At 40.4% G+C, this 27,067-nt stretch overlaps 1 protein-coding gene across 2 annotated transcripts in view; it reads right to left on the reverse strand.

The window, feature by feature from the left end:
- Positions 1-312: 312 nt before the first annotated feature.
- pde9aa (phosphodiesterase 9aa) overlaps positions 313-27,067 on the reverse strand; it is a 118,784-nt gene continuing 92,029 nt past the window's right edge. For both annotated transcript variants that reach the window (XM_033616978.2, XM_033618093.2), the window contains 2 exons: positions 992-1,087; positions 313-915 (listed from right to left, as the gene is read on the reverse strand). In XM_033616978.2, the coding sequence (XP_033472869.2) occupies positions 865-915; positions 992-1,087 (147 nt within the window). In that variant the 3' untranslated portion in view covers positions 313-864. The remainder of the gene's footprint in view (positions 916-991; positions 1,088-27,067) is intronic.

The following is a 27,067-nucleotide window of genomic DNA, read 5'->3' on the forward strand; positions in this document are numbered from 1 at the left end:
CATTTCAGTGAGTACTGTGCTTACGGGAGTATATTCCTGAATGTAATCAAATGACCACAGACTGTGTGAATGAGAAGGGTTTTTTAGCAGTTGCAGACTTTGTTGGTTCAGTTATCCAGCCTTGTAAATGGGCCATAAATATGCAGAATATGATACATAAACATTACATGTTCATACAGTGTATGTATTATGGAATATAGAAAAGGTTTGGATTCCTTAAACCATTGTCAAAAGGCTGTGTTGCAGATAAGAAATGAAATAAGTATTTAGTTCAACAATAATAAGCAGAGACACAAACGGTCCAGACAGATGTCTGTAATTAAAGTAATCCTTTTATTTATTTATTTTGTAGGAATGAGCAAAGGTCACTAAAAATTTGTACAATCTATAAAAAAAACAACACATCTAAAATAAAAAACATATGATAGAAGATATGTATCTAAATATTGTTCACTGAAGTAGGCTGTGCAGTACAAATGTTGACATTTCCCTAAAAAAGGCTTTGGATAGTCCATCTGGTCCTTGAGTCCATCAGTAGTTTGTAACGCATCTCACATCCATCACATTTCTGTGACTGAATGGAAATTCCCATGATTTTCCCTCATCATACATCCTGTTGCTCCTCTGCTCCTCAACAACAACAAGGGAGGAGAGGACACAGTGATGGAAAGCCTTCAGCCCATAATGGACCAGTGTGTCTGACAACTCCATTTACTTTATGTCACACTGCTTCACACCGGTGCTCTACACTCGCTGATGCTGAAATACACAGATTAGAATTATAAAAACAATCTGTGTTTGTCCCAGTTAGAGGCCTGGCCGTGCACTTCAGGTTCTCTTCTTTCCTACCTCTTCAGAAATGTCTTATTTCTTCTTCCCTCCCATGGTCAAGTTCTCACTTTTCTTTTTCTGCACCTGAAGAGAACATTACTTGTTTTGAGTCACAGTCTGCACAGAGGGCAAAGCAAATTAATCCTATAAATCCTCTCACCTCATTCATGGCATCATCAATCTGTTTGAGCTCTTCGTATCGGTCTCTTGACTCCCTGAGTGGCAGCACCATGGCTTCCTCAATCTGTGGGAACAGCTAGTACACACACACACAAAGTCTAAGTGCCAGCATTATTACTGCAAACACCTCATTACTCTGTATCAATATAACTGTAACTGTCAGGTTTAAGCAGCAGTGGGTATGTTTCTGCCGTCCCCCTGTAGGACTGCTCCATGTGATGGTTTCCTATGAAGATAGATTTGTCTCAGTATTATTGGTGTGAGAAGACATACAATCCATGCGGTAATGTGTAATCTGTAAATACGAAACACCTTCCATAAATTTTAAAAATATATGTAAACTCAAAAAAAACTGTTTTACAAATATGAAACAAATCTGCAAACACACAAGCAAATTCCAAAAATTAAAAAATAAAAAGATTCAGTGGGCATAAAATGCAACTCTGCAAGTGTATCATTGAGATTCACAAATAAAAACTGTATTCACAAATACCTGTTCAAGAGCTATAAATGTTAGGAAGGTATTCACGAATGGTTATTTATTTATTTGTAAAATAATGAAATAGATTCACTGATATTTTTTACATTTGCGGAATGTGTGTATTTGCAGACCCATTTTTCCATTTTTATTAGAAAAGTAGTTTTGCCTAAAAAACAATTTTTGTTTTTGTGGAGGGTGTATTATATTTACAGATGACACAGATTGTCGATCTGTTTACACAAATAATATTGAGACAAATCTCAAATCTCTATGGTTTCCTGTCTGACATCACTCCCCTACATAATCTCTCTATCTCTACTCCCTCTGTAACAACACACACAGTAGTTTACTCCACAGCGAGCACTGTGTTGACATCAGTGTTGGGCAAGCTACTTGGACAATGTTGTGAGCTAAGCTGCCATTTACTCCACATCAAAATGAAGTTTCACTAGCCTATATTGAAGCTATCCCCAGAGAAATGTAGCCAGCTGAGCTACGAGAAATGGCAAAAGTAGCTTGCTACTTGCAAAGCTACTTTTATTATTTTTCTTTTTTTTACTTAATGTAAAATCAGAGTTATCTCAGTGACAAGAAAAACTGCCAGCCATTAAATAGGTAGGCAAAATTTTTTTCAGTTGAACTGTTTATCGTAAAGGGCAAAACAAGTGAGAAACGCGTCAAGGAGTGCAATGTAGCCAATCAGAGGCAGAGTACGGCGGGTCTTGTCAAGAACAGCCAATGGCAAATGCAGCAAGCAGAGTAAACTGAAGGATTAGTATGTGATGTCATGCGAAAATGCTTCCCTTGTCTACTTGGGTTGCCACCATCAGTGTGTAGAAATAAAGAACACCTTCGTAGTGGCTCCATCCCTGGGGGACAAAAATCAAGAGGGGGTCAGCGGGTCCTCCCCATGAGATTTTGAGTGTTAGACACTTCATTTTCTGCATTCAGGCTATTTTTATGCACCAATTTGTGCTTTTTATTTATTTATCATGTTTAAAGTCAGCACTACTGTCAACATGAATGTAATGGAAAAAAAGAGTCAATTATAGTTAACAGTTGCATCTGTTTTTATTAAGGATTAAAAGATCAGATCACAGTCATGGGCAAAAATAAACTATTTGGTAAATTTGGAAGAAGCAAGACAGGGAGGCTATGTGGAGGAATTCTTGAGTTAAACCTTTTGAGAACTTTTTCAAGAAACTTTTAATAGCCTATATTTTCAGACCTCATCGCCACTTCCAGTTCTAACTGGTTACATCAGAGATATACTTAAATTCATATTTACTATAGGACACTGACAGTAAGATAGCACAACTCAAGAGTCTAAAAAGTAGTTTCTAATAACTCCTTGGACCACTGTGATGCAAAATACTTAGGATAGACTGGGTGAAAATAATGGGATAGGGTGGACATGAAATATACAATGAGATTTAGAGTTAGGCCTTATTTGTAGGTTTGCCAATATTAGTAAATAATGTTACATTTCACAGTCTTCACTGTGTTGTTTAAAATATTTCTTGTAGGCTTAATTAGGCTTAGCCTACTTAATTATTTGGCCTATACCTGATGGAATTTATTATCATTCTTTTAAATTAGCTTACGCTTGAGCCATTATTTCCATGTTCTTAATCTTGATTTCATCCTAAATTGGGCAGCAATTTGTAAGGTCTGTTTTAATATAAGAGCTATAAATTTATCGTATCGTAATCGTAATGACAATCGCGATGATGGTTTGCAGGTAGGCCTACATGTGATGAATTATTGGCACGGGCGCTATTAATAGCCACAGCCGTGTGTAATTGTCGCACATAATGACAGCTGCTCTGTTAGAGAACCAAGTCGGTGTGAGACAGTCTGTAAAATTGCACTTCTTCTCTGCCATATTTGTAACTGACAGGTCTAATGAGTGGTGGAGCAGCCACAAATATCAATATGCAAACTGGCTGAAGGTGTTTCTGCATCAATGTATGTCTTACTGTGGGATGTAAACAAAGCTCCACAAAAGAATCAAGCGCACATGAGGCTTTATAACTCCATACGCTCCGTAAGTTTAACACCAAGGCATAATAGGACCCTAATATAACTTAATCAAGCAGTCAGTGAACGCGCTAATGGTGGTCCTGGGCAGAGCAGACAGGCTGTCAGTCAAAATGACTACACCCTTAATTATGCAGAACCTTAAGCCTTAACAACATTTAAATGGGATCATTATTTTAAAAAAAAAAGATAATTTTTTAAATTAAAAACTTTATTCAACAATATAATGTACAAAAAACCCGTAAGATATAAAACAAACACAACAATACATGAGAGCTGAAACAATTTGCAATGACAGATGAACACAAATAATAGATAAAGTAAGAATGGAAATTAGAAGAAAAAAAAGCAGTTTGTTTCAAATTAGGGATTTCATATTTTTTTGTAATATTTGTTATGACCCAGGTCATTATTTTTTGGTATTGTCCTTGTGTTGATCTGCAGTGACCTTTAAGATGTGCTCTCTCCTCCTGTCAGAGGGTGTGCATGTATTGAAGCGTGACTGGTTGTTGCAAAGCAGGTGGTGAGTGCTGATTGGGCCGTCTGAAGAAGATTGCTATTGCCGGATTGGCTCACTGCAAGACAGAGGGTTTTTAAACCACCAACAAAGAGAAGCTCTTCCCTCCTTTCACCCTTTCCACCACAAACAAAGCCAGTACTTAGACTTTGTTTGTTCGTAAGTAACTGCAGGCAAAAAAGAAATCCCGATTCAGGTAAATAAGTGTGTGTATTTTGATAACTCTGTTAAGTAACGAAGATATTTGATTGATGTTGGGTAGGTGAGTGGAGTTTTTAGCAGCATAATGTTTAATGGTGCGTTCCTAACTGCTGGGAGGTAGGAAGTTTCAGACCTCCAACTAGGAAAAATGCATTGAAACGCCCGTCGAGGCTGGAGGTCCTAGTGGAGCTACCCCGACCTCACTGCAAATCAACGTGACTTTAACACAACAATGGCGGTGCACACAGAGATGCAAATCATGAGAGGTAAAGGCCCATTTATGCTCCCTTTACGTACGAAAATGTATACGTCCGGTACGTACGTATGTTACCGTCACTGCCTACATACTTCCATGCGTCCTTTATGTTGGCATGGATGTTAACCAATATATCCACTGGGGGCAGCCCAGAGTCAAATGTTTATAACAACAACAAACTCAAAAACAAACATGGCGACTGTGGAGGTGATATTGATAATGTACCTCTTGCATAAAAGACAAAAACAGAGGGACCCCAGTCGGAGGGCACGAGGGTCGGCCCTGGGAGTGGAGCGGAGCCGGGAGGGCGGACAGGCTCCGCGGAGAGGGAGACCCGAGCCTCGGGGGTATATGCGGGGCCGGGAGGGCGGGCGGGCTCCGCGGAGAGGGAGGCTTCCGTGTTTGAGACGGTAGCGCGTGGCGGGAGGCCGGACGCTCCCAGAGAGGGGAGAGGGAGAAATATAACAACATAAGATGAAATAGGAAAAACCTGTCTCCCTCTTTTATTTTATTTTCAGTGTTTAATCAAGGCGGAGGCGGGCGGCAGGAGGTCCAAGGCTTCCAGCGAGGGGAGAGGGAGAAATATAACAACATAAGATAAAGTAGGAAAAACCTTTCTCCCTCTTTTATTTTATTTTCAGCGTTTCAGGCAAAAAAGTTCCGCCATTGTTATTTCTTCTTCGTGTCTCACTAGAGCTACGTATCGGGTAGTGACAGCAGCACTGCCCCCACGGTTTCCTGCTCCGTTTGGCCCGTATCCGTAAGCTTTATGGAAACGTGCAGAAATACGGACGAAATGAACACGGACCACGGACAGAAGGTTACATCCGTATCAGGATCCGTATTTAACGTTGAGCATAAATGGGCCTTAAAACATCAACGAATTGACAAGAAACTAGGGCTGTGCGATATGACGATACATATCCTGTGACGAGAGAAAAATGTCTGTCGTTTCATATTTTGCTCTATTGTTTATGTCATTGTGACGCAAATTACAATTTTTACGGCAATATTTTTCGTCATTTGGATGCTGTCCACCTTTTGCACTGATCTCATTGATAAATTACTCTTCTTGGCTTTTTAATTCGCAAAGCTTTTACAGCACTTACAGTAACATAACGAGTTTATGTAACTCCGCTGTCTGTCTCTGCTGCGCTGCACACACTCAGCCCCGCAGAGAGCAGAAACGCAGCGACGCAGCGAGACGGCGACAATATTCAGACCAAATCAGGTGGTGCGGAGTACAGCCTCAGTGTTGAACGGAGGTGTGTGGGGGTGTGGGTATGTTTGTGCTTTAGAACATAACCACTGTGAAACAATCACAAAATAATGTTTTATTGATCAGATTCATCAGCTTTCTCGCTACCAGCGCTCCCTCTCTTCACTTACTCCACCACAGCTGCTCTCTCTCTCTCTCTCTTTCTCTCTCTCTCTCTCTCTCTCTCTCTCTCTTTTTCTGTCGTCTTCTTTATAATGAGTCAGTTGCCTGACTCATCATCGTGTTATCAAATGAGGAGAAATGTCCTCCCCTCGTCCTAGTAACGTTTTTGTACTCCTTCATGGCAACTATTTATTCATCAGATTAAAATGTGCTATATCGTGATATGTATCGTTATCAGGATATGAAATGACCTATATCGTGATATGATATTTTGGTCATATCGGCCAGCCCTACAAGAAACTATAATTCTCTGCATGTATGTGGTTATATTACACACTGTAATGTTAACACAACTCGTTCTGCACGCTGTTCGTGTGAAAATATGTTGCTATAGTGTCTTTCCATGATGATATGTGGTGAAATGTAAATGCCAATTACTTTACATAGCGATATCTACTTGAACCTGGTTATCGCTAGGTAATTGGGTTTGCGGTCCTCCATGTTTGTTGTTTACGTTGAACATCAATCGTCTGGAATGCTTTGAGGTGGGATCTAGTTAACTCCAGGTGGGATACATCCTACCTCCCAATGCTCGGGAATGCAGCATAATAGCGACGTAGCAACCCTTAACAATGACGCTACAAGGCATGAACTCGTTTGCTGGTTCTTTATTTCTTAACCTTACACAGGTTACTGTGGGCCGTAACCAACGCCAAAATAACAAGCCTGTCTGCATAAAAAAGTGTCTTCTCTCATTAGCAGCTAACTAACAACTCCTGCTCCTTGCTTCCACACACACACGCACAAAACAGGAATAACAGCAACCCTCTTCTCAAGCCTCTGCCAATTACAAGTTGGTATCTCACATAGGTCACATAGGTGCCAGTATTAATTGATAGGCTTCACAGCCTCTAAAACTCTGCTGGGAGTGAGACGTTCACAGACATTACGGAATCTCAATAACTACTGAAACAGACTTTTTGCTGTAGCTGAACACATTCTTAACAGTAACAGAACCATTCCCATAACATCACATCACCTTGTCTGTTACAGTATTATTAGTAGGTTTTTCTTGTGTCATTTTTGTGGAGCACTGTAAATAGAGCACAAAAGCAGTATTAGTAGGAGTGAGAAGCCCTTTTTATTTGGCACTGCCATGTTATTTTCTTCTGTTTTGAAAGGTAGGAGTTTAGGTTAGGAAATTGTCTTTTGTTTTTTTCAACATTGTATTTATTGTATTTTTTAAACATAACAGTGCATGAGCTGAAAAATGCCACAGTGTAAAAAAACAACAACATAAACATAAGTACCAGATCAGCCCATCCTTCCCTCCCTCCTGATCTTTTCATTTGGAATACACAACGCTAGTTCCCTAGACCATCTAGCCAGTGTAGGTGGTTGTACATCTTTCCATTGCATGGCTACACACTTATTGGCTGTAAGATTAGCGGCTGCTGTGCAGCTGCTAATGGGGATCCAAATAAAATAAACAAAATAAACAAATAAGGGCAATCCTAATAAATTTAATTTTGTTATTATTGATATTTATCGTGGACGTGTCACCCAGTAAGGTTACTCTTGGCTCTGCAGGGATGGTCACTCCTGTAATGCCGTTAAGCACTGAGAGTATTGAGGCCCAATAGGAGTTTAGACATGAACAGGCCCAAAACATGTGCATCAATGTCCCTACTTCAGTTTTACACCTGGGGCAGAACTGGGAGTACCGAGGCTTAATTCTGTGCAGCCTGTCAGGAGTATAATATATTCTAAGATTGTATTGTGTAATTTTATGTCTAGTATTAAAAAAGAAGTTCTGGCTCAAGACACAGGTCTTCCCAGTCTGCTTCTTCAAAATTACACTCAAGATCTTCTTCCCATTTGCGTTTCACTCCTAACACTTTCCAACCCATGAGTTGAAAGAGTCCTGAGTATAAGATATAAACCCTCTCACCCCCTGTTTATCCCACACAAGTTTATCTAGAGCCAGCTCTCCTAGTGATTGTAGGTGACCACCCTGTTCTGAGATGATAAAGTGCCTAACCTGGAGGTATTTAAAAAAGTGAGTGCCGGGTAGCCCATACTGTAAAGAGAGATCTTCAAAAGTCTGAAGTGTCCCATCTTTGAACAGACCACCAAAAGTTTTGATACCCTTTGTGAACCACAACTTTGTGATACCATCTCTAAGAGCTTTAGGCAAGGAAGGGTTTATGTGAAAAGGACATTTGTCATATATAGCTTGAATACAGCCTGTTTTTTTCCGAAGTTGTTGCCAGATCTTAAATGTATGAATAATGACTGGGTTTGTTGTTGTAGTCAGAAGGGAATTTAAAGAGCTGATATATGGTACTGACTCCAATTTCAAATTGTTTAGATGATGTTGTTCAATTTGTTTCCACATAGGTGGATGTGCTTGCTCTCTTTGCCACATCCAAATTGCTCTAACGTGTGCTGCCCAGTAGAAGTACTCAAAGTTAGAGGCTTTCAATCCACCTTTTTCTAGAGGGCTTTGTAATACTGTCAGCTTTATCCTGGGTGGTTTATTTCTCCAGATAAACTGTGTAAGACTAGTGTTAAGTTGTTTGAAAAATGATTTAGGGACTGGGGTTTGTCGCATCTGAAAGAGATAAAGGTATTTTGGAAGTATATTCATTTTTATGCAATTAATTTGTCCGATTAAAGACAAAGGCAAATCATTCCATCTTTTACAATCCTCTTTTGTCTTTTTCAGACAAAAGAGGGTGTTGTGTAGTTAAGAGAGAATGTATTTTGCACCTCATTTGAAATTTTAAGTCCTACTTAGGTGATGTGATTAGGGCACCATTGAAACAGAGTACCAGGAGGGCGAGCGTTAGCACCGGCGTTAAGAGGCATAATTGCACTTTTATTTACATTAATCTTGTAGCCTGAGATCGTGCCAAATTCAGTGTGTTTTAATGCGTTTACCAGAGCTGGGATAGATTCATCTGGTTTCGAGAGGTATGCTAAAATATCGTCCGCATAAAGAGATAAAGTGTGGACACAGTCACCACTTTGTATACCATGAATAGCCGGGTTAGATCTTATAGCTGCTGCCAACGGCTCGATAGCAACAGCGAATAATAGAGGCGAAAGGCAACAGACCTGTCTAGTGCTGCGTGATAAAACAAATCTGTTTGAAATGTCCTTATTGGTTTGTATCTGTGCTGTAGGGTGTCTATAGAGCAGCTTGACCAGGTTAATAAATTTGGGACCTATACTGAATTTTTCCATGGTCTCAAACAAATATTGCCACTCGACGCGGTCAAAAGCTTTTTCCGCGCCAAGTGACACAGCGACACATGGGTTTAGGTCAGATCTGGAGCCATGGATTATATTAAAAAATCTTCTTACATTGTCAATTGATGATCTGTTCTAAATAAATCCTGTTTGTTCCATGTTTATGATATCTGGAAGAACCTTTTCAAGTCGCAGAGCAAAGATTTTAGAGAAGATTTTAAAGTCACTGGGTAGAATTGAAATAGGCCTGTATGAGCTGCACAGTTTGGGATCTTTGCCTGGCTTGGGCAATACAATAATCAGTGCCTGTTCTAACGACTCTGGGAGGTTACCTGTCTCTATGGCATAATTAAACATGGCAAGCATGGGTTCTAATAATTTGGGACAAAATACCTTGAAGAATTCCATGGGGAATCCGTCATGACCTGGCGATTTTCCAGATGCCAGTAGTGACAAGGCTTTTGTCACCTCCTCTTTTGTAATACTGTCCTCTAGTGTTTCTTTATTACAGTCTGATAGTGCAGGGAGGTCAAGCTTGTCTAAGAAATGCTCAATGTTTGTATGATTACATCCTTGTGATGTGTATAGGGATTTATAATAGCTCAGGAAAGCCTCATTAATCTCACTAGGAATACTAGTGAATGTATCATCTTTTTTATTTGTGTATATTGTCATGTTCGTCTCCTCCTTTTTAATCTGCCAAGCTAAAAGTTTCACCGCTTTGTCTCCTTGTTCGTAGTATTTATGTTTCATTCTTTTTATTGCATTTTCTGTCTTGTGTGTGTGTTAAGCATATTATATTCCAGCTGTTTAGATTTGAGTTGTTGGAGAACATTACTATCCTGCGTCTGAACATGCTGTTTTTCTAAATCCTTTATCTTATTTTCCAGGGATTGGATTTTTTCCTTTATATTTTTTACGTTTACCTGAGGTGTATGCTATTGTTTGTCCTCTGAGGCAAGCTTTCATGGCGTCCCATACAATGTTAGGATTTGCTGTATTTTGGTTTATGTCCAGAAATGAGCTGATTTCCCTATTAATCATACTTCCGAATCATTAAGCAGATGTGATGTAAATCTCCATCTATTACGTCTGGCACCTTGTGTGGATGCAGGGATTGTAACTAACAAGGCTGCATGGTCTGATAAGGACTTTGCCAGATACTCACAAGAGGTAACCTGATGTACTCTGCAGGAGGGTAACAGAAATACAGTATATAAGAGCTCATTAAGTTATGAAGTTATCTCACAAAAAAGGTATCTTCGTGGAGGCATGAGAATTGTGACTGTAAATATTACACACAATGAAAAGTGAATTATCTTGCTTTAGTGTGATTGTAATCCACCTGCTGTCATTTGAATTACTTCTAAAATATCCCCTTTAAATTTATGAAGAAAATTGAGACCCCAGCAGAGTGGTTAGTACCATGACTACAATAAATTAAATTTTTTTTTAAATTTTATTTATAAAGCCCAATATCACAAATTACAATTTGCCTCACAGGGCTTTACAGCATACAACATCCCTCTGTCCTTTGGACCCTCGCAGCGGATAAGAAAAAACTCCCCAAAAAACACCTTTAAATTCCATTGCCCCACTGTCCCTTCCAAAATTTTACAACTGACTCACAAGAATATGTTCCCTGAAGAAGTATTAAGTCAGCCTCACTTCTTTTACAAAATAAAAAGGTGGCTTTCCTCTTCACTGCATCACGAATACCCCATTTAATGACATAACTGATAGAGAATTTAACTTAAAATCCATTAAAAAAAGATTTCTGAAAATGAAAAATAAAAAATTGTAAAACAGTAAATAAAACTTACAAGCTCTCAAGTAAAAAGAAGACTAGAACTTTAAGGTGTGTGTGTGTCTGTGTGTTTGTGTGTGTGTGTTTTAAGTCTCCTTTGAAAGAAAAAGAGTAATAGACGACCAATAGAATATAATGAACAAATAGTGACAAGAAATAAGGTATGTGGCACCACATAATGACTCAACAAGGATAACTCTTACAGCAAATAAATATCAGTAACTGATGCCTTTTTAAAATTTAGTTATTTAGTGAAAATCATACGCATATCAACTAAAGTTATTATTCAACTTAGACACAACATCTGCATCTGCAGTTAAAACATCCAAAAGATTTAATTAACATATTCATAGCCTATTGGTAACAGTAATATTAGTAAGATCACTCATTTCTTTTGTTTTCTGAAAATGAAAACAGAAAATGTATTATGTTGTATCATGAAAATGACATTAGATAACATCCAATTGTAGTTCACAGTATGGAATGTAGACGCTGTTTACAGTAAGTGCACTTAAATTAATTCTCCGGTCCAGAGAATGGTCCATATTGCTCAACCGTGATGTTAAAATGTGAGCATCTCAAGTGCGTGAGCCTAAACATCCATGGTGTGTGAAAAGTCATTAAATGTCCAAGTGGTCAATTGTTTTCCGTCAATCAGAGCAAAGGGGCCAAGGAAGGAAGCTTTTTTTCCCTTCTTCTCTTGCTTTTTTCAAAGGGGGCCAGAATTTCTCTCTTGCATCGCTGTCTTCAGGACATTTTCCACATATCATTGTGGAGATGGCGGGGAGCAAACAGCATAAAAATCGACCTGGGGGATCCATCCCATCTTCTTGGGCCAAGTCGATGGGCAATGTCATCCCCTCCTCAAGATATTCCTGAAGACTGGGAGCAGCTTTTCCAACAATATCAATCACAATTTTTTTCTGACGTCTTTGTTGGCCTCCTCTTTCAGGCCATGTAGTTTCAAAGCCCATCTCCAGCTGTAGTGTTTACAATCAGCTCCACGTGCCCTTAACATGTGGTTTTCTTTTTTCAAATCTTCAGTCGCTGACTCCATGTGTTTCAGAATTTTTTCATGTCTGTTTATATCCAACCCAAGTTGTTCACTTTAGAGGACAGTTTTTCAATGTGTTTAGAAGTTGTCTCATCTGTCTGTTTGTTGGAGAGCTCCTGGATTGCTGTCAAGATGTCTGTGCTGCTGTTACTACTGTCACCATTGCTGTTACCCTCTCACTTCTTCCTTTTGTTGACAGGTTTGAAGAGAGTCGGCAGGTGGGGGAGAAAGTAAATCTGCCTTGCCCTCTGGGTTACTTATCCTAATTTTTCCGTGCCTGGTACGTTCAGCTCCATAGAGGTTTCTGTGTCACTCATGACAGCATTGCTGTAGGCTGGTCGCTGGGTGGTATCAGTAGACATTCTAGCTAACAATTAGCCATGACTCAAACTTTTACCACCTTGTTTTTTTCTAAATGTTGTATTTGTCCACTCACAACAGTGCCTGGTACTTGTTGTAAAGATACTATGTCACTTACTTGGTCACTATTTCAGTCCAAAGTTCAAACATTCAAGTTGTCACATTACAAAACCTCAAATTTGTCCAACAGAGAAGTTCACATCGGTCTCCTCATAGCACCGCCATCCTGGCTTCCACTTTAAAAAAAATAAAACAATAATTAACCCTCAGCCAGTCAATGAATTGCAGTTTTTGGCGCTTCCACATTGCCCTCAGTTGTCAGCCCTAGAGGTTGCCACTTGTGGCGATTGCTCTAAGACTGCAAGGGAAGCTCAGCTTCCCCTAAAATGTCAAAAAATAAGTGGTCAAATATGTACTGTTGTGTTTACATTTCATTGACTAAATATGCGCTAGAACGCGTTCAACTTTTGTTCAGAATCAACTACTTATGACAGGTCACTGACGCAACTTTCTTCTCATTCATTCCCCTAGCGTCACAGTGCATTAAACAGTGGAAGGTCAGCGTCCAAAGACTTCAATGGGGAAGCATAGAGTGGGTTGTTCCACTGCAGCGAAACTAGACAGTCAATGGATAAATGCTCGGTTTTGTCCCGCCCATCGGACGCTCAGCGTCTCTGGGGGTCTGGCCTGGACGCTGGGCTTCTGCATGATGATTGGATGATCTGTCTGAGGCTGAATCCCTTTTTGATTGACAGCGAAATGAGCGAATCAGTGATCTTGAAATATAAACCAGCACCGGAGCATTTTTCAAGTTCCATTCCGTTGTTCCGAGTTGATCTGGAGACTTTTCCAATCCTCTTAGTGACTTTTTCTTTGTTAAAAATGACTAGCGACAAATCTAGCATCTTTTTCTGGTGTTATTGGAGACTGTACTCGTGTTTGGAGACTTCTGTCGCTCTGCAGTTACTGTCCCCAGCGAGCAGTGGGTGCTGCTGTGAGCCCCTCCACCGTCCCAAAGCACTCACAGGCGGTCACACTAGCCTCGCACAGCAGCCCCAGAGGGTAGAATTTACGTATAAATAAACGGACACATTTTATGATGTAGGCCGAAAATGAGCTTCCCCTCCTTGAAAGACCAGCAGCCGCCACTGGTGTCTACATAACCATGGCAACAATGACGCTGAGTGAAAGATGCAAGAAGCAAATTCTGATTTGATATTTATCTGCTATGTCTCGTGAAACTTTTTTAGTTTAATATTTCTCATGTCATTCCAAGCATGTGAAAATATAGTTTATGCACTAGAGTAGGGTGTACACAAAAATATGGGACAAATTGCATCTTCTATTGAATCAGTGAGGGGGTCATTCCATGGAATTGGTGCCTTTTGTGTCCCCAAGAAATAACCAGTCATAAAATTACTATAACAATATATAACAAACAAACAAATATAACAATTATGTAACTTAATAGTATAACATTACATTTCTATGCCTATGGAAAGGAAGGTGACCTGGTCTGTGGCCAAGAACAACAATAAGCAACAACATGCCAAGAACACCATCACCTTAATCAGGGCTGGGGAGCAGCCACCAACACAATCCAAGTCCATAACCAGCCTTCTCACCACAGCGCTGGACCTGGAGCTGCAGGTCAACTTGGGGAGACAACTCAAGTTCCCAGACTACATCACAACAAGGTGCCTGAGGCCAGATTTTGTCTCTCATCAGTGTCTTCGCGGCAGGTGCTTCTCACTGAACTGACAGTTCCCTGGGAGGATCGCATGGAGGAAGCATACAAGTGGAAGCGGTCCAAATACCAGGAGCTGGTGGAGCAGTGTCAGAGAAGTGCCTGGAGGGCGCGCTGTGAGCCCATTGAAGTGGGGTGCAGAGGCTTCATGGGCCATTCACTGTGCAGGGTCTACACGCTACTTGGCATTGTTGGTGCCGCAAAAAGGAAAGCCATCAAGTCCACCATGGAAGCAGCAGAGCAAGCCTCCAGACGGCTTTGGATCAGGATGAAAGATCAGTGGACCAATGCTGCTGGGACACATGACCAGCGCATGGCGCATGGCGCTGGTTTTAACCGTGTACCTGTTATTTATTTATTTTTAATACTCGAGTCATCTTGGATTTTATGGGCGCCTTTTTCCTAAACCTGATTGCCATCGGGACTGCTTTCAACTTCCATCGGAGCAACCGGCCGCACAGGCTCACGTACAGCCGTGATTTTGTTATCCGCTGCAACAGTTCAGTGGCGGTGATCTCACTTGATGGCATTCTGCCAGAGATCCGGAGGGTCCCGGGTTGGAGTTTGTCGTCCGGGTCGGCTGACATTGGCGTGGGCGAGGCATACAACGCTCCACAAAGCCGGAGGCTGTCAGCAGCAGACAGCGGTACAAACGAGGAAGTGAGGGTGGAGAGGAGGTGTCCGTCAGCACCTGCGGAGACTCGGACTCCGCCACTTGCCACTCCCCTCAGTTGTCTTCGGCAATGTGCAGTCTTTGAGGAGTAAAGTGGACGAGCTCCAAGCGAACGTGAAGCACATCCCGGAGTACAGGAATGCCTGTGTGATTGCTCTGACTGAGACCTGGCTTAAGGATTATGATCAGAATCAGGATTTTGAAATTGACAGCTTGGGTCAGCCGTACAGGCTTGATCGTGACGCACAGATCACCGGCAAATCACTGGGAGGGGGCGTGTGCTTGTATGTTAATTCTCGCTGGTACAAGACTGTCAAAGTAAGAGAATCTATATGTAGTCCCCACATTGAACTCTTATCTGTCTCACTGCGCCCATTTTATTTGCCACGGGAAATTCCACAAGTATTTTTGTCTGTGGTTTATATACATCCCAGAGCTAATATGGCAGAAGCAGCGTCCTCCATTGCTAAACTTGTGCACCAATTGCAAGGTATTTGCCCCGATGCCTCACATTTTATTCTTGGTGATTTTAACACTTGCAGTCTGAAAAAGCATCTTGGCTATCTGTACCAGTATGTAAAATGTCCAACGCGACATGGGAAAACACTGGACCTGTGCTATGGCACTATAAAGGGGGCTTTTAAATCTTTTTTTGCACTGGCTCCACTTGGCTCTTCGGACCATAACTGTGTCCTGCTTGCTCCTGTCTACCAGCCGGCCCTCAAGAGGGGGAAAGTTGAGCGCAAAGAAGTCGCTCTGTGGACAGAGAGTGCTGTTCGTGAATTGAATGGTTGTTTGCAGAGTACTAATTGGGATGTTTTTAAAGACTCTTGTACCGATTTAGACAAACTGACCCACACAGTGGTGAGCTACATTACCTTCTGTGAAGAAATGATTATTCCAAGAAAGTCAATCACAGTGTATCCCAATAATAAGCCTTGGGTCAGTAGATCCCTAAAGAATTCTCTCAATAAGAAAAAGGTGGCTTATTATCAAGGAGACATCACTCAACAAAAAGAAGCACATAAATTAGTGAAAAGGGAAATTAAGCTGGCTAAAATGCAGTAAAAGGACAAAGTCCAAGATGAACTTATGGCTGGTAATTCTCGCTCTGCGTGGAAAGGAATCAAATCTATGGTGGGAATTCAGGACAGGAAAAAAAGAGTGTCTAATGCTGACAGAGCTGACTCCACCCTGGCAGAAGAATTAAACCAATTTTATTTGAGATTTGATTCAGTTGACTTTTTTGATGAACTTTCCATATTCAGGGCTGCCCCAGTAAGCAGTCAGATTCAGATTGATGAAATCAGTGTGTGGAGCACTTTTGAAAAGACTAATGCAAGGAAAAGTCAGGGGCCAGATGGCATTAGCAGCCGTCTGCTTAAATGTTGTGCCCCATTCTTAAGTGGAATCTTTGCATTTATCTTTCAGCAGTCTTTGTCACTTAACAAAGTTCCCTCATTGTGGAAAGAATCCATTATTGTCCCAGTGGCAAAGGTCCCCTCACCAACGATATTAAACGACTATCGTCCTGTGGCCCTCATGTCAGTGGTGATGAAGAGTTTTGAGCGCTTAGTGAAGAAGAGTTTACTTTCTATGACACAGGCAGTGATTGATCCACTCCAATTTGCCTATCAACCCAGGAAAGGGGTGGAGGATGCTGTGGCAACACTGTTGAATTTAGTTGTCAGGCACCTTGAGGGTAGGAAGACACATGCACGCCTGTGCTTTGCTGATTTTTCATCAGCCTTTAACTGCATGCAGCCTTATGTTCTTGCTCACAGGCTTTCAAAAATACCCAGCATTGATTTTGGAACCATATGTTGGCTAGTTGATTTTCTGACAGCAAGACCGCAGAGAACTCGTGTCAATGATACTCTGTCTGAAACCCTGCTGTGCTCCACAGACTCGCCTCAGGGGTGTGTTCTGTCACCTTTATTGTTCATGCTTTACACTAATGACTGTAAGAGTATGTTTGACTCAAGGTTCATCATAAAATTTGCAGATGATTCCATGCTTGTAAGCCTTCTGCAGGATCATGAGGATGGACATGGTCCTGTCTTTGACTATTTTGTTGGATGGTGTAATGATTCTTATCTGCATCTTAATGTCTCAAAAACAAAAGACATGATTCTTGATTTTCGTAAGAATCCACCTGTCACAGCCCAAACCTTTGTTAATGGTAAAGCTGTAGAAATAGTCAGTCAGTACAAATATCTAGGCACCATCCTGGATGACAAACTGTCCTTTGAGACCAACTCAGATGCCATCTGTAGAAAGGCAAATCAAAGGTTATTTTATCTGAGGAAACTGAGGTGTTTTAATGTTGACACAAAGCTTCTTAAAATGTTTTACTCTTCTTTCATTGAGTCCATTTTAACCTTTGCTATGATCTGTTGGTTTGGTAACCTCAGCATCTCAAATAAAAACTGAGGAATATTGTCAAACTCTGCCAAAAAACTATCGGCATGAGTCTGAATGACCTTGACTTTGTTTTTAAAACCAGAGCCACGCAGAGGGCAAAGGCCATTCTGACAAACCCTCTCCATCCTCTTCATGCAGAGTTTCAGCTTCTCCCGTCTAAGAGAAGGTACACTTTCACTTGCAAGGCCAAATCAAATCGGTACCTTAAATCCTTTGTCCCAACAGCCATTCGTTTTTTAAACAAGCTGTAGGCAAGCTTGATGGGAATGATGCACCCTTGAATTGTGCTGACTCTGTGTATTTACATGTATTTATCTGTTTTGTGTCTGGGGTATCTGGATGCATGCATTCTCTGCAATGTGATATTGTAAGATTGTGTGTTTTAACTTCTGTTGCAAACCAAATTGCCCTTAGGGGACAACAAAGATTTTCAAATCAAATCAAATCAAATCAAATCAAGCCAGGGTCTGATCAACCCTGGCTGCGTCACCTGAGGGAGGGTGTATGATGTTAAAGACCCGAAACACCCGAGGATCTCAGAAACATCACTGATGATGTGTCCCAGCGCATCCAAGGATGTATCTTTCACAGATGCCTTTTGTCCTCAATATGACATTAAATTAAAGTCAGTTAAATAGCATTTTAAATAATTAAAATTACTTTTATGCTGATGAGGGTGAGGTTTTTGGCCTGTTCCTCCCTATGACTATACTCCAGCAGGACTTTTACATTGTAAAATGTAGGCAAAATGTTAAAATGTTCACATTTACATGTTGTTTTAGGTCTGATCTTATTGTTACAGTGATTTTTGGTAAAAAAAAATAAAAATAATAATAATAATAATAATAATAATAAGTATTTATCTATTTATCAATATATCGGTGTCTCCTAATTTTATGTCTTTTATGTCAACCCTGTTACCCTAACCGAAAAACCTTTGTAAAATAATAGTACATTCCAGATTTTACATGATTTACAGGAAGTTGCATCATCTCTGAATTTGGATACTAACAGCTTAATGACAAGTAAGTTTCTCTCATCTCTGATATGCTATTTTTGATGTTTTATTAAGGTTTGACCTGGTAATGCCGACAGAGTGATCACACACGTGGCGTTTGCTCCCTGACCATTTGTAACTTTAAAACATCTACACCCAGACTTTTGGAATTATTTTTCTCAGCCTAACATTTTTGGAGCTGAAATGAGTAAATCCCACGGAAACCGCAGCAAAAAACAGCCTCAGCTGACTCAACACTAAAGCCCACACGATAAAGATGCTAGCAAGGCAGATACTAGTAAGGCGGACCCCAGCAGTGCAGCAGCAGGTGGAGCCCAACCGCTAACACTGGACATGCTCATCGGTGAACTCGAGAAACTCCGCAAAGATGTAACAGGTGAACTCACCATCTCTCCAAAAAATCACCGATACCGTAGCCTCACACACTGCTAGCATCTCCACAATTGAAATGGCCCTCACTTCCCCCTCAGATGACCTTGCGACTCTGGAGCGTGAAGTGAGCACACTTAAGTCCAAGGTGGAGACCACCACCCAGATGAACGAAAAACTGCAGCTGGCTGTCAAGGACTTAGTTTCACGATCCAAACAGCAGAATCTCCGCGTGATTGGCATCCCAAAGGGAATGGAGGGGAACAATGCCCGACTCTTCATGACTACACTGTTTAAGGAGGTGACCGGAGATGCTTTACTGGATACTAGCTTTGAACTGGACCGAGCTCACCGCAATCTGGGGCCGAAACTGGCACAGGGATCCTGTCCCTTTCTTGTTCGCTTTCACAGGTACACCCAGAGGGAGCAAGTGCTGCTATGGGCGAAGAAAACACGGAGCATCTCATACCAGGGTCATCCCATAAGGATCTTTGAGGATTTTAGCGCCTCACTCGCCAAGAAATGGGCATCATTCAATAAAGTGAAGTCTCTCCTCTACAAGGATGGGATATGCTTTGGTCTGATCTACCCTGCATGGCTGCGGGTCACGGACAGACTCACATATTTGACTCTGCGGAGTGTTTCTACCGTGATCTCAGCAGTAAGTGAAAAGTACAATTTCTGTTTGCACATCTCTTCTAATTTTTATCGTGTTTTCTGAAAACTGGACTGAAGTCATATGCAGACCGGACCGCCCTGTACGGCGTTTCACTGTAATTCATCCTTGTTGAGAACGCAGTTGATTTTTGTTAAAGAGATGTCTGTGTGAAGTTCATACAGCTTGCTGATATTAAAGGAACACAGGCATTGCTGGAAGACTCAGCCCCTCTTTTCCTGCTAAGATTACCTACAAAACTTACAACTAAGCTATACGTTAGACTTAATATTTTTTTATGAATCAGCATTGGTCTGTACTTATTGGTTTAAAATGTGAAAAATTAGAATAGTTTTGGAACAGAGAAAATATCTGATTTTTTTTCTTTTTTTTCTTTTTCTTTCTTTTCTCTCTAATTTGTGATGGACAGATTTGATTGTGCTGTCAAACATTTGACCAAAAGTTTCCTCTATTAAGAACACAATTGTTTTTTGTTAAGTATGGAAAACTGGGGTTTCTAAGGTTTCTACGCAGTCAAATGGTAAACATCAGAGGTGTACACATTTTTACATTTGAAAAGGAAGCAAATTCCTATTAGTCAGTCGGTTGTGCAAAGTAGTAGTTCCTGCATATGGGGTGCCATTTGTAAAGTGGCTCAAGCTGAAAATAACATCAACATTTTGCCGCATTTAGCTTCAAACAATGTTTAAAAAAGTGTTGTGAATTTTTTAACGTCACCTTTTACCACATTTACAGCAATATTTGTTAACTTAGAAATATATTAAATAGTTAAATCTAAATATTAAATGTGGCACCTAAATGTTAAATGTTAAATCTAAATCTAAATGTTAAGTACCAAAATAAAAGCTCGAGATGGTCAGACTGTGTTTATAGAATCAAATAACGAATTAAAACCAACTTATCGGGGGAAATGGACACTTGAACATACTTTAACTACCTAAAATAACAAGAAACGTGTTTGGAGAAATTTTATTTGATGTGTACTTTGAGTTGTTGGTGTCCCTTCGGAGGGAATCACCTTGTTGTTTACAAATACTTCTGGGTAGAAAACCAGCGGAGTTTAGCTACAGATATATCTCACATTTTTCACGTCACTATATCACCATTTAGACTAATCTGGTGTTTGTAAAGTCTATAAACACAATGACTGAACAAACATTACTATCACGTTCTGAAATTAATAACATGGTTATCGTAGATTAGCGGGGCTAACCGTTAGCTGTTAGCCCTGTTAGCGGTGTCAGTAATGACTCATTAACTCTAAACGGTCCATAAAAAAAAATATTTTTTTCCAGTGGATGTCTTAGTTACAACATGATTGAGCTAACTGGAGTAGTTTCATGTCACATCCGACAATGGGAGGCTTTTAACAGATGATGTCCTGATGTTAGCTTTGCTGCTGCTGCAGCCACTGATGCTTTCTAGACATCGTGATTTCCCAAAACTGGATAAATACCACACATCACAACACAAAACTGCTTTGCTAGCTCAATCATGTTGTAACTAAGACATCCGCTGGAAAAAAATATTTTTTTCACGGACCGTTTAAGAGTTAATGAGTCATTACAGACACCGCTAATGGGGCTAAGAGCTAACGGTTGTTAGCTTAGCTTAGGTTGTTAGTCCCTCCGAAGGGACACTAACAACTCAAAGTACACGTCAAATAAAATTTCTCCAAACATGTTTCTTGTTATTTTAGGTAGTTATTATCACACTAATGTATGTTCAAGTGTCCATTTCCCCCGATAAGTTGGTTTTAATTCGTTATTTGATTCTATAAACACAGTCTGACCATCTCAAGCTTTTATTTTGGTACTTCCGGTGACCGGTAGTGTGAATTTGCATATTAGCTAAATATTTAGTTTCACCCAGAACATTTAGATTTAACATTTAACATTTAGATTTAGATTTGGCATTTAGATTTAGATTTAGCATTTAGATTTAACATTTATATTTATATTTATATTTAGCATTTAGATTTAACATTTAGATTTAGATTTTTAGATTTAGATTTAGATTTAATATTTACATTTAGATTTCGCATTTAGATTTAACATTTAGATTTAGATTTAATATTTAGATTTAACATTTAGGTGCCACATTTAATGTTTAGATTTAACTATTTAATATATTTCTAAGTTAACAAATATTGCTGTAAATGTGGTAAAAGGTGACGTTAAAAAATTCACAACACTTTTTTAAACATTGTTTGAAGCTAAATGTGGCAAAATGTTGATGTTATTTTCAGCGTGAGACACTTTACAAACGGCATCCCATACCTACATGCTCATCGGTGTTAAAGATGAGGTTAGGACAAATATGTAAGTATCTTTTGAACCTGAAGGTGTCATCTAGGACATCTGCTTTTGTTGTGTTTGGGACTTTTTCTTTTCTTTTGTCTATCTTTCTTAGAGGAGTGTTCTTTTTTTCCTTACACTCTCATGATGGCATTGTATGTGTCGTTGCTACCTTGTTAATAAGTTGACTTGGCTAAGGCACCATCTCACCAGAGCACTTGGAAGACTGATATTTTGGCACTGATTCTATGGCTGACATAAGCCAGCGAGACATGCTACGAACCATCAGGTTCATAAGCTGGAATGTCAGGGGACTTGGCGGACCTATTAAAAGAACAAGAGTACTTTCACATCTTAAGAGTGTGAAAACAGACATTGCGTTTCTCCTAGAAACCCACCTTCGTTTATGCGACCACACCACACTGCGAAAACCCTGGGTTGGACAGGTTTTCCACTCCAACTTCAATAGTCGTTCAAGAGGTACAGCTATATTACTGCACAAGTGAGTACAGTTCTCATCAGAGCAGGTCATATCTGATCCCAATGGCTGTTATATTATTGTTGTTGGTGTGCTGTTCCAAACTCCTGTTATTATGGTTTGTATTTATGCCCCCAACTGGGACTGCCCTAATTTTATGACTTCCCTATTCTCATCCATTCCATGCCTAAATACACATCACCTTATCTTTGGAGGGGATCTTTTTTTTTTTTTTAAAGATTATTTTTATGGGCTTTTTGCCTTTATTGACAGGACAGAAGGTGAAATGGGGAGACAGAGAGAGAGTGGGGACTGACATGCAGCAAAGGGCCGCGAGCCGGATTCAAACCCACGGCCACTGCAGCGAGGCGATGCCTCTGTACATGGGGCGCCGGCACCATCCACTACGCCACTGACGCCCCATTTGGAGGGGATCTTAACCTGTCTGTCAATCCCACACTCGACAGATCGTGTTCAAGAAAATGAACTCAATCCAAAGCAACTAAATGTTTGTCTGTATTCACAGATCAAATTGGCAGTGTGGATGTGTGGTGTTTTTACCACCCAACAACAAAAGAGTTTTCATTTTATTCCCAGGTTCATCAAACATACTCTTGAATTGACTACTTTTTTCTTGATAAAACTTTATTATCCTCAGTGAAACAATGTGAATACTCATCGATGGTCATTTCAGACCATGCCCCCCTCTTATTAGACTTAGAACTAGTCCCTAAAACCAAAAGCCACTCAAACTGGAGATTAAACACTGGACTATTATCATCCGACAAATTTTGTGAATTTATCTCTGAAAAGATTTCACACTTTATCGAAAATAACAAATCTGACTCTACATCTTCTTCTCTCGTGTGGGAAACACTCAAAGCAGTAATACGCCACGATACGAAAGGGTGAAAAACAAAGATAACTCGAACTAATGGAAGCAATTCTTCAAATTGACAGACAACACTCCACCTTAGCCAATCCCACACTCCAGATGGAGAGACTTAAATTACAGACTGAATTTGACCTCATTTCCACAAACAAAGCAGAGTTTCATTTAAGGCATACAAAGGGCACTTAGTGTATTATGAATATGAAAACAAGGCCAGCCGGCTGCTAGCAATGCAACTAAAACGTCAATTTTCTTCCCAATTCATCGCACAAATTCGTAACATAAATACATAAACGTTATTGTTGTTATTGCAAAAAAAAACAAACTTTAGTTACAGACCCAACCGAGATAAATAATATTTTTGCTTCATAGTATTTCAATTTATATAAATCAGAAGCCTCATCAGATACCACTTCAATAAACAAATTCTTAGATAACTTAGTTTTTTCTTCAGTTGATTATAAAAATATTCTAGATGCTCCACTAAGGTTGGGAATCTCTCTGTGATAGACGATTCGATACGTATCTAGATACACGGGTTACGATACGATTCAAAAACGATATATTTTTAATACAGAATGATTCGATACAGTGTAGGAACGATACGATTCGATATGATTCTACGGTTAACATTTGTTGATGTAGACATTAATCATACATTATAAAATAAAGAAGCCAGTTCTATAGAAGTGACATTCTTACAGTATCCCCAAGACCACATCCCCAAGCATTGTTGCTGTATGGCACTGGCAAAAATAAAATATAAAGACAAACAACAACAAAATCACATGTCAAATGTATTTATTTTTAGACATGGACCAAAAAAAGACTTGCTGAATGAAAATCATTTTGTTGGATGGGATCAATATAAAAATGAGAAGAAGTTTTAAACTTTAAGTGAAGTGAACTTTAAGTAAAATTTAAGTGTTTTAAACCTACTTGTTGTGTTGTTTTTATTGTATTGTCTGTGTTTTTGTATGTATCTTATATGGACTTGAGTCTGGAATAAAGTTTATCATAACGTTGTACAATATAAACATAAAGCAGAATAAAATAATAACATGCAATGTAGGGGCAGAATCTGACATCTCCTGTTATTAGTTGATATCATGGACTGTGATGACTAGCAGCTTATCACTGACAGCATGTCAGACTATTTCTCTGTGTTTGCTACACTCTGTGTTTGTCATTTATAAAAAGATAAATCACTTTTCTATAATACATCACTGATATTTCAGTGGAATAAATTACTTAATGACTTATTCATACTTCAAAAACAGCATCAATAAGTGATTAACATAGGGGGGATCAAAATAAAATAAATAAATAAAATAAAAATCAACCAGCCACCCTCCTCCCCTGACAAGTAAAGAACAGTCCCTTCATAAGTAAAGAACAGTCCCTAAAGTGCGGTGAGGTTTGTGGAAATGTGAACGGCTCTTTTCTCCTCTGACATGTCACATACCTGTGTGCTGCCACAGCTCGGCTGGTATTTCTGGGCAGTCATGACACCGACGAAGACTTCCTGGACCTGAAGTCGGGCTTCTCGGTCGCCGGGTAAGCTGTGTTGTGGAGCACTATGGCCGCCGTATTTGACAGGAATACGTATTTCTGTCTGTGTCTGTGACCCCCCCGTTCAACCCACAACCGGCAAGATTCGCCTTTCGTTTCTGCTGCGGCTTGGCTGCTCCCTGGTTTATCCAACCAGCATTAGCTTCTGTTCCTCATCTCCACCGGTCAAGCTGGCGCTGATGTTTACATCCATTATCGTTGTCAGTAATGCGTTGTTTTAGAGATGCAAACTGTTAAAGCCAGTCAACCGATTGCTAGTCTCGCGATACCCGATCCATGACTCTACAATCGATTCATCAGTGTTAAAACTAACTCAACACAGTCCAATTTCTTCCATTTACCACGCGGATGGTTGGATGTCTGCTATCACCATTGCTGTTCGCCATTGCGATTGAACTGCTTTCCATTGCCCTTAGGAGCTCACCGCTTTTTACCGGTATCTATAGGAATGGGACTGAGCACAGAGTATCACTTTATGGTGATGACCTCTTACTCTATGTCTCAAACCCCACTGTCTGCACCGACAAGATTCTGGACATATTACACACATTTGGTTCCTTTTCTGGTTACAAATCGAACATTAACAAAAGTGAATGCTTCCCTCTTAATAATGCAGCAAAACAGATCCCGGCTCAAACACTACCGTTCCACTTAGCCTCTTCTAGTTTTCAATATTTAGGCATTAATATCGTGAATAGTCTCCCTTTACTGTATAAACATAACATTGTGGAACTGGTTAAAAGGGTTAAAGGGACATTGTGTAACATTTTCAGTTGTTTATTGGCAAAAATTGATGTCTGCATTCATAAATATGTCATCACTGGTGTACTATTACCTCCACCAATAATCTGACTTATTCTCGTAAAAGGAGAATTTCGGATTTGTTTGTACATTGTGCGGGTAAGTCGTCTGGGGGGTTCCATTACGTTTCGCCATCTTGAGAATACACCCGCCAGCAAGGGACATACAGCACCGCCTTCGGCGTTTTCGTTGAGAGCCATGCCAGCGCTGCGTGACTGAGGAGCCGAAGGAGAGGAGCAAGAGGCGCTTCGCTACTACCCTGGCAAATTTGAAACAAAGTCCCACTCTTTGAGCATAATGCAGGATCATGCATATGCAGCATCATGGGAGACGGAATCCTTGTCGCCAAGAAAGCGCAAAAGGGAATAGAAAAGGCAGCGTGACCGGTGAATCAAAAAAACAAAGGCCCACATTGGGGTAGCCTTTCCCAGGTAGAGAGAGCTGCTGAGGGAGAATGGTAATGCAATCACAGGCCAGCGCCGCTGTTGGCTGTTAGCCGCTGTTAGCGGCCAGTCGCTAACAGCCTCATCCCTCTCCTCGCATCACTGCGCCGCTGTTAGCTGTTAGCCACTGTTAGCCGCTGTTAGCGCTGGCCTGTAATTGTATTACCTTTCTCCTTCAGCAGCTCTCTCCACCTGGGAAAGGCAACCCCAATGCTGACCCTTGTTTTTTTAATTCGCCGGTCACGCTGCCTTTTTGATTCCCTTTTGCACTTTCTTGGCGACAAGGATTCCGTCTCCCGTGATGCTGCATAATACATGATCCTGCATTATGCTCAAAGAGTGGGACTTTGTTATGCGGCAATAGTGCCGCTGGCCACTAACAGCTGTTAGCGGCGCAGTAATGCAAGGAGAGGGATGAGGTGTGTGAGGTTGAGCCACTTGTCAGTTGTCAAAGGACAAGATGTGATTGGTTTGTTTAAATTTACATCCGCCCCAACAGTCCTACGTTGTAAACACAGCCAGCATGGTGAGGAGGGGGTTTGTCAACTCGCGTCGCGTGTGTCTGTGTAGGAGCCTGAATGAATACTCCATGTAGTATCGGATGACATGGTTTCATCAGTGTTATCATAGCTTTTTGGTACACAGCGGCTACAGTTGTTGCAATACGTGTTTGAAACAGCGAGGCGCTAGAGTGCTCCATCTGTTTGAATACAATATATGATTTCAGCGTTAGATGAGAGAAATTCCTACACACTGTGGCTTTAAGTCAGATCTACTACGCTGGAATGCCCTCCCATTGTCGCTTTTAGGTAGATGCACATCCCACTAAAGTCACCTCCAACCCAATTGTCCTGTCTACTATAAAAATCTTGAAACAGTTTAAATGGCACTTCAAAATCACTTCTCTTTCTCCACTAATGCCCATCTGTGATAACCATTTATTTCTACCCCCCGCACTAGACTCAACTTACGCTCTGTGGAAAGAGAAAGGGCTGGTGAATTTTGAGCAACTTTTTGATAAGGACATTTTTATCTCCTTTGATAACTTCCAAACTAAAATTTGCCCTTCCACAAGCTCACTTATTTAGATTTTGTTCGCTGTAATTTACCCAACTTCCCCCACAAACCACCTCGTACTCTTATTGATGCAATTCTTTCTCTTCCTGCGGTCCATGGATTCATTTCAGTTGTGGTAAAATTAATCATGTCATCACTATCATCCCCACTGGCAACTAGGAATACCTGGGAAAAGGAGCTAGGTGGCACCTTGTCAGATGAATGGTGGCAGAGGACCCTTGACAGGGTCCAGTCCTA

The sequence above is a fragment of the Epinephelus lanceolatus genome, chromosome 14 (genome assembly GCF_041903045.1).
Source record: "Epinephelus lanceolatus isolate andai-2023 chromosome 14, ASM4190304v1, whole genome shotgun sequence".
Classification (NCBI taxonomy): domain Eukaryota; kingdom Metazoa; phylum Chordata; class Actinopteri; order Perciformes; family Serranidae; genus Epinephelus; species Epinephelus lanceolatus.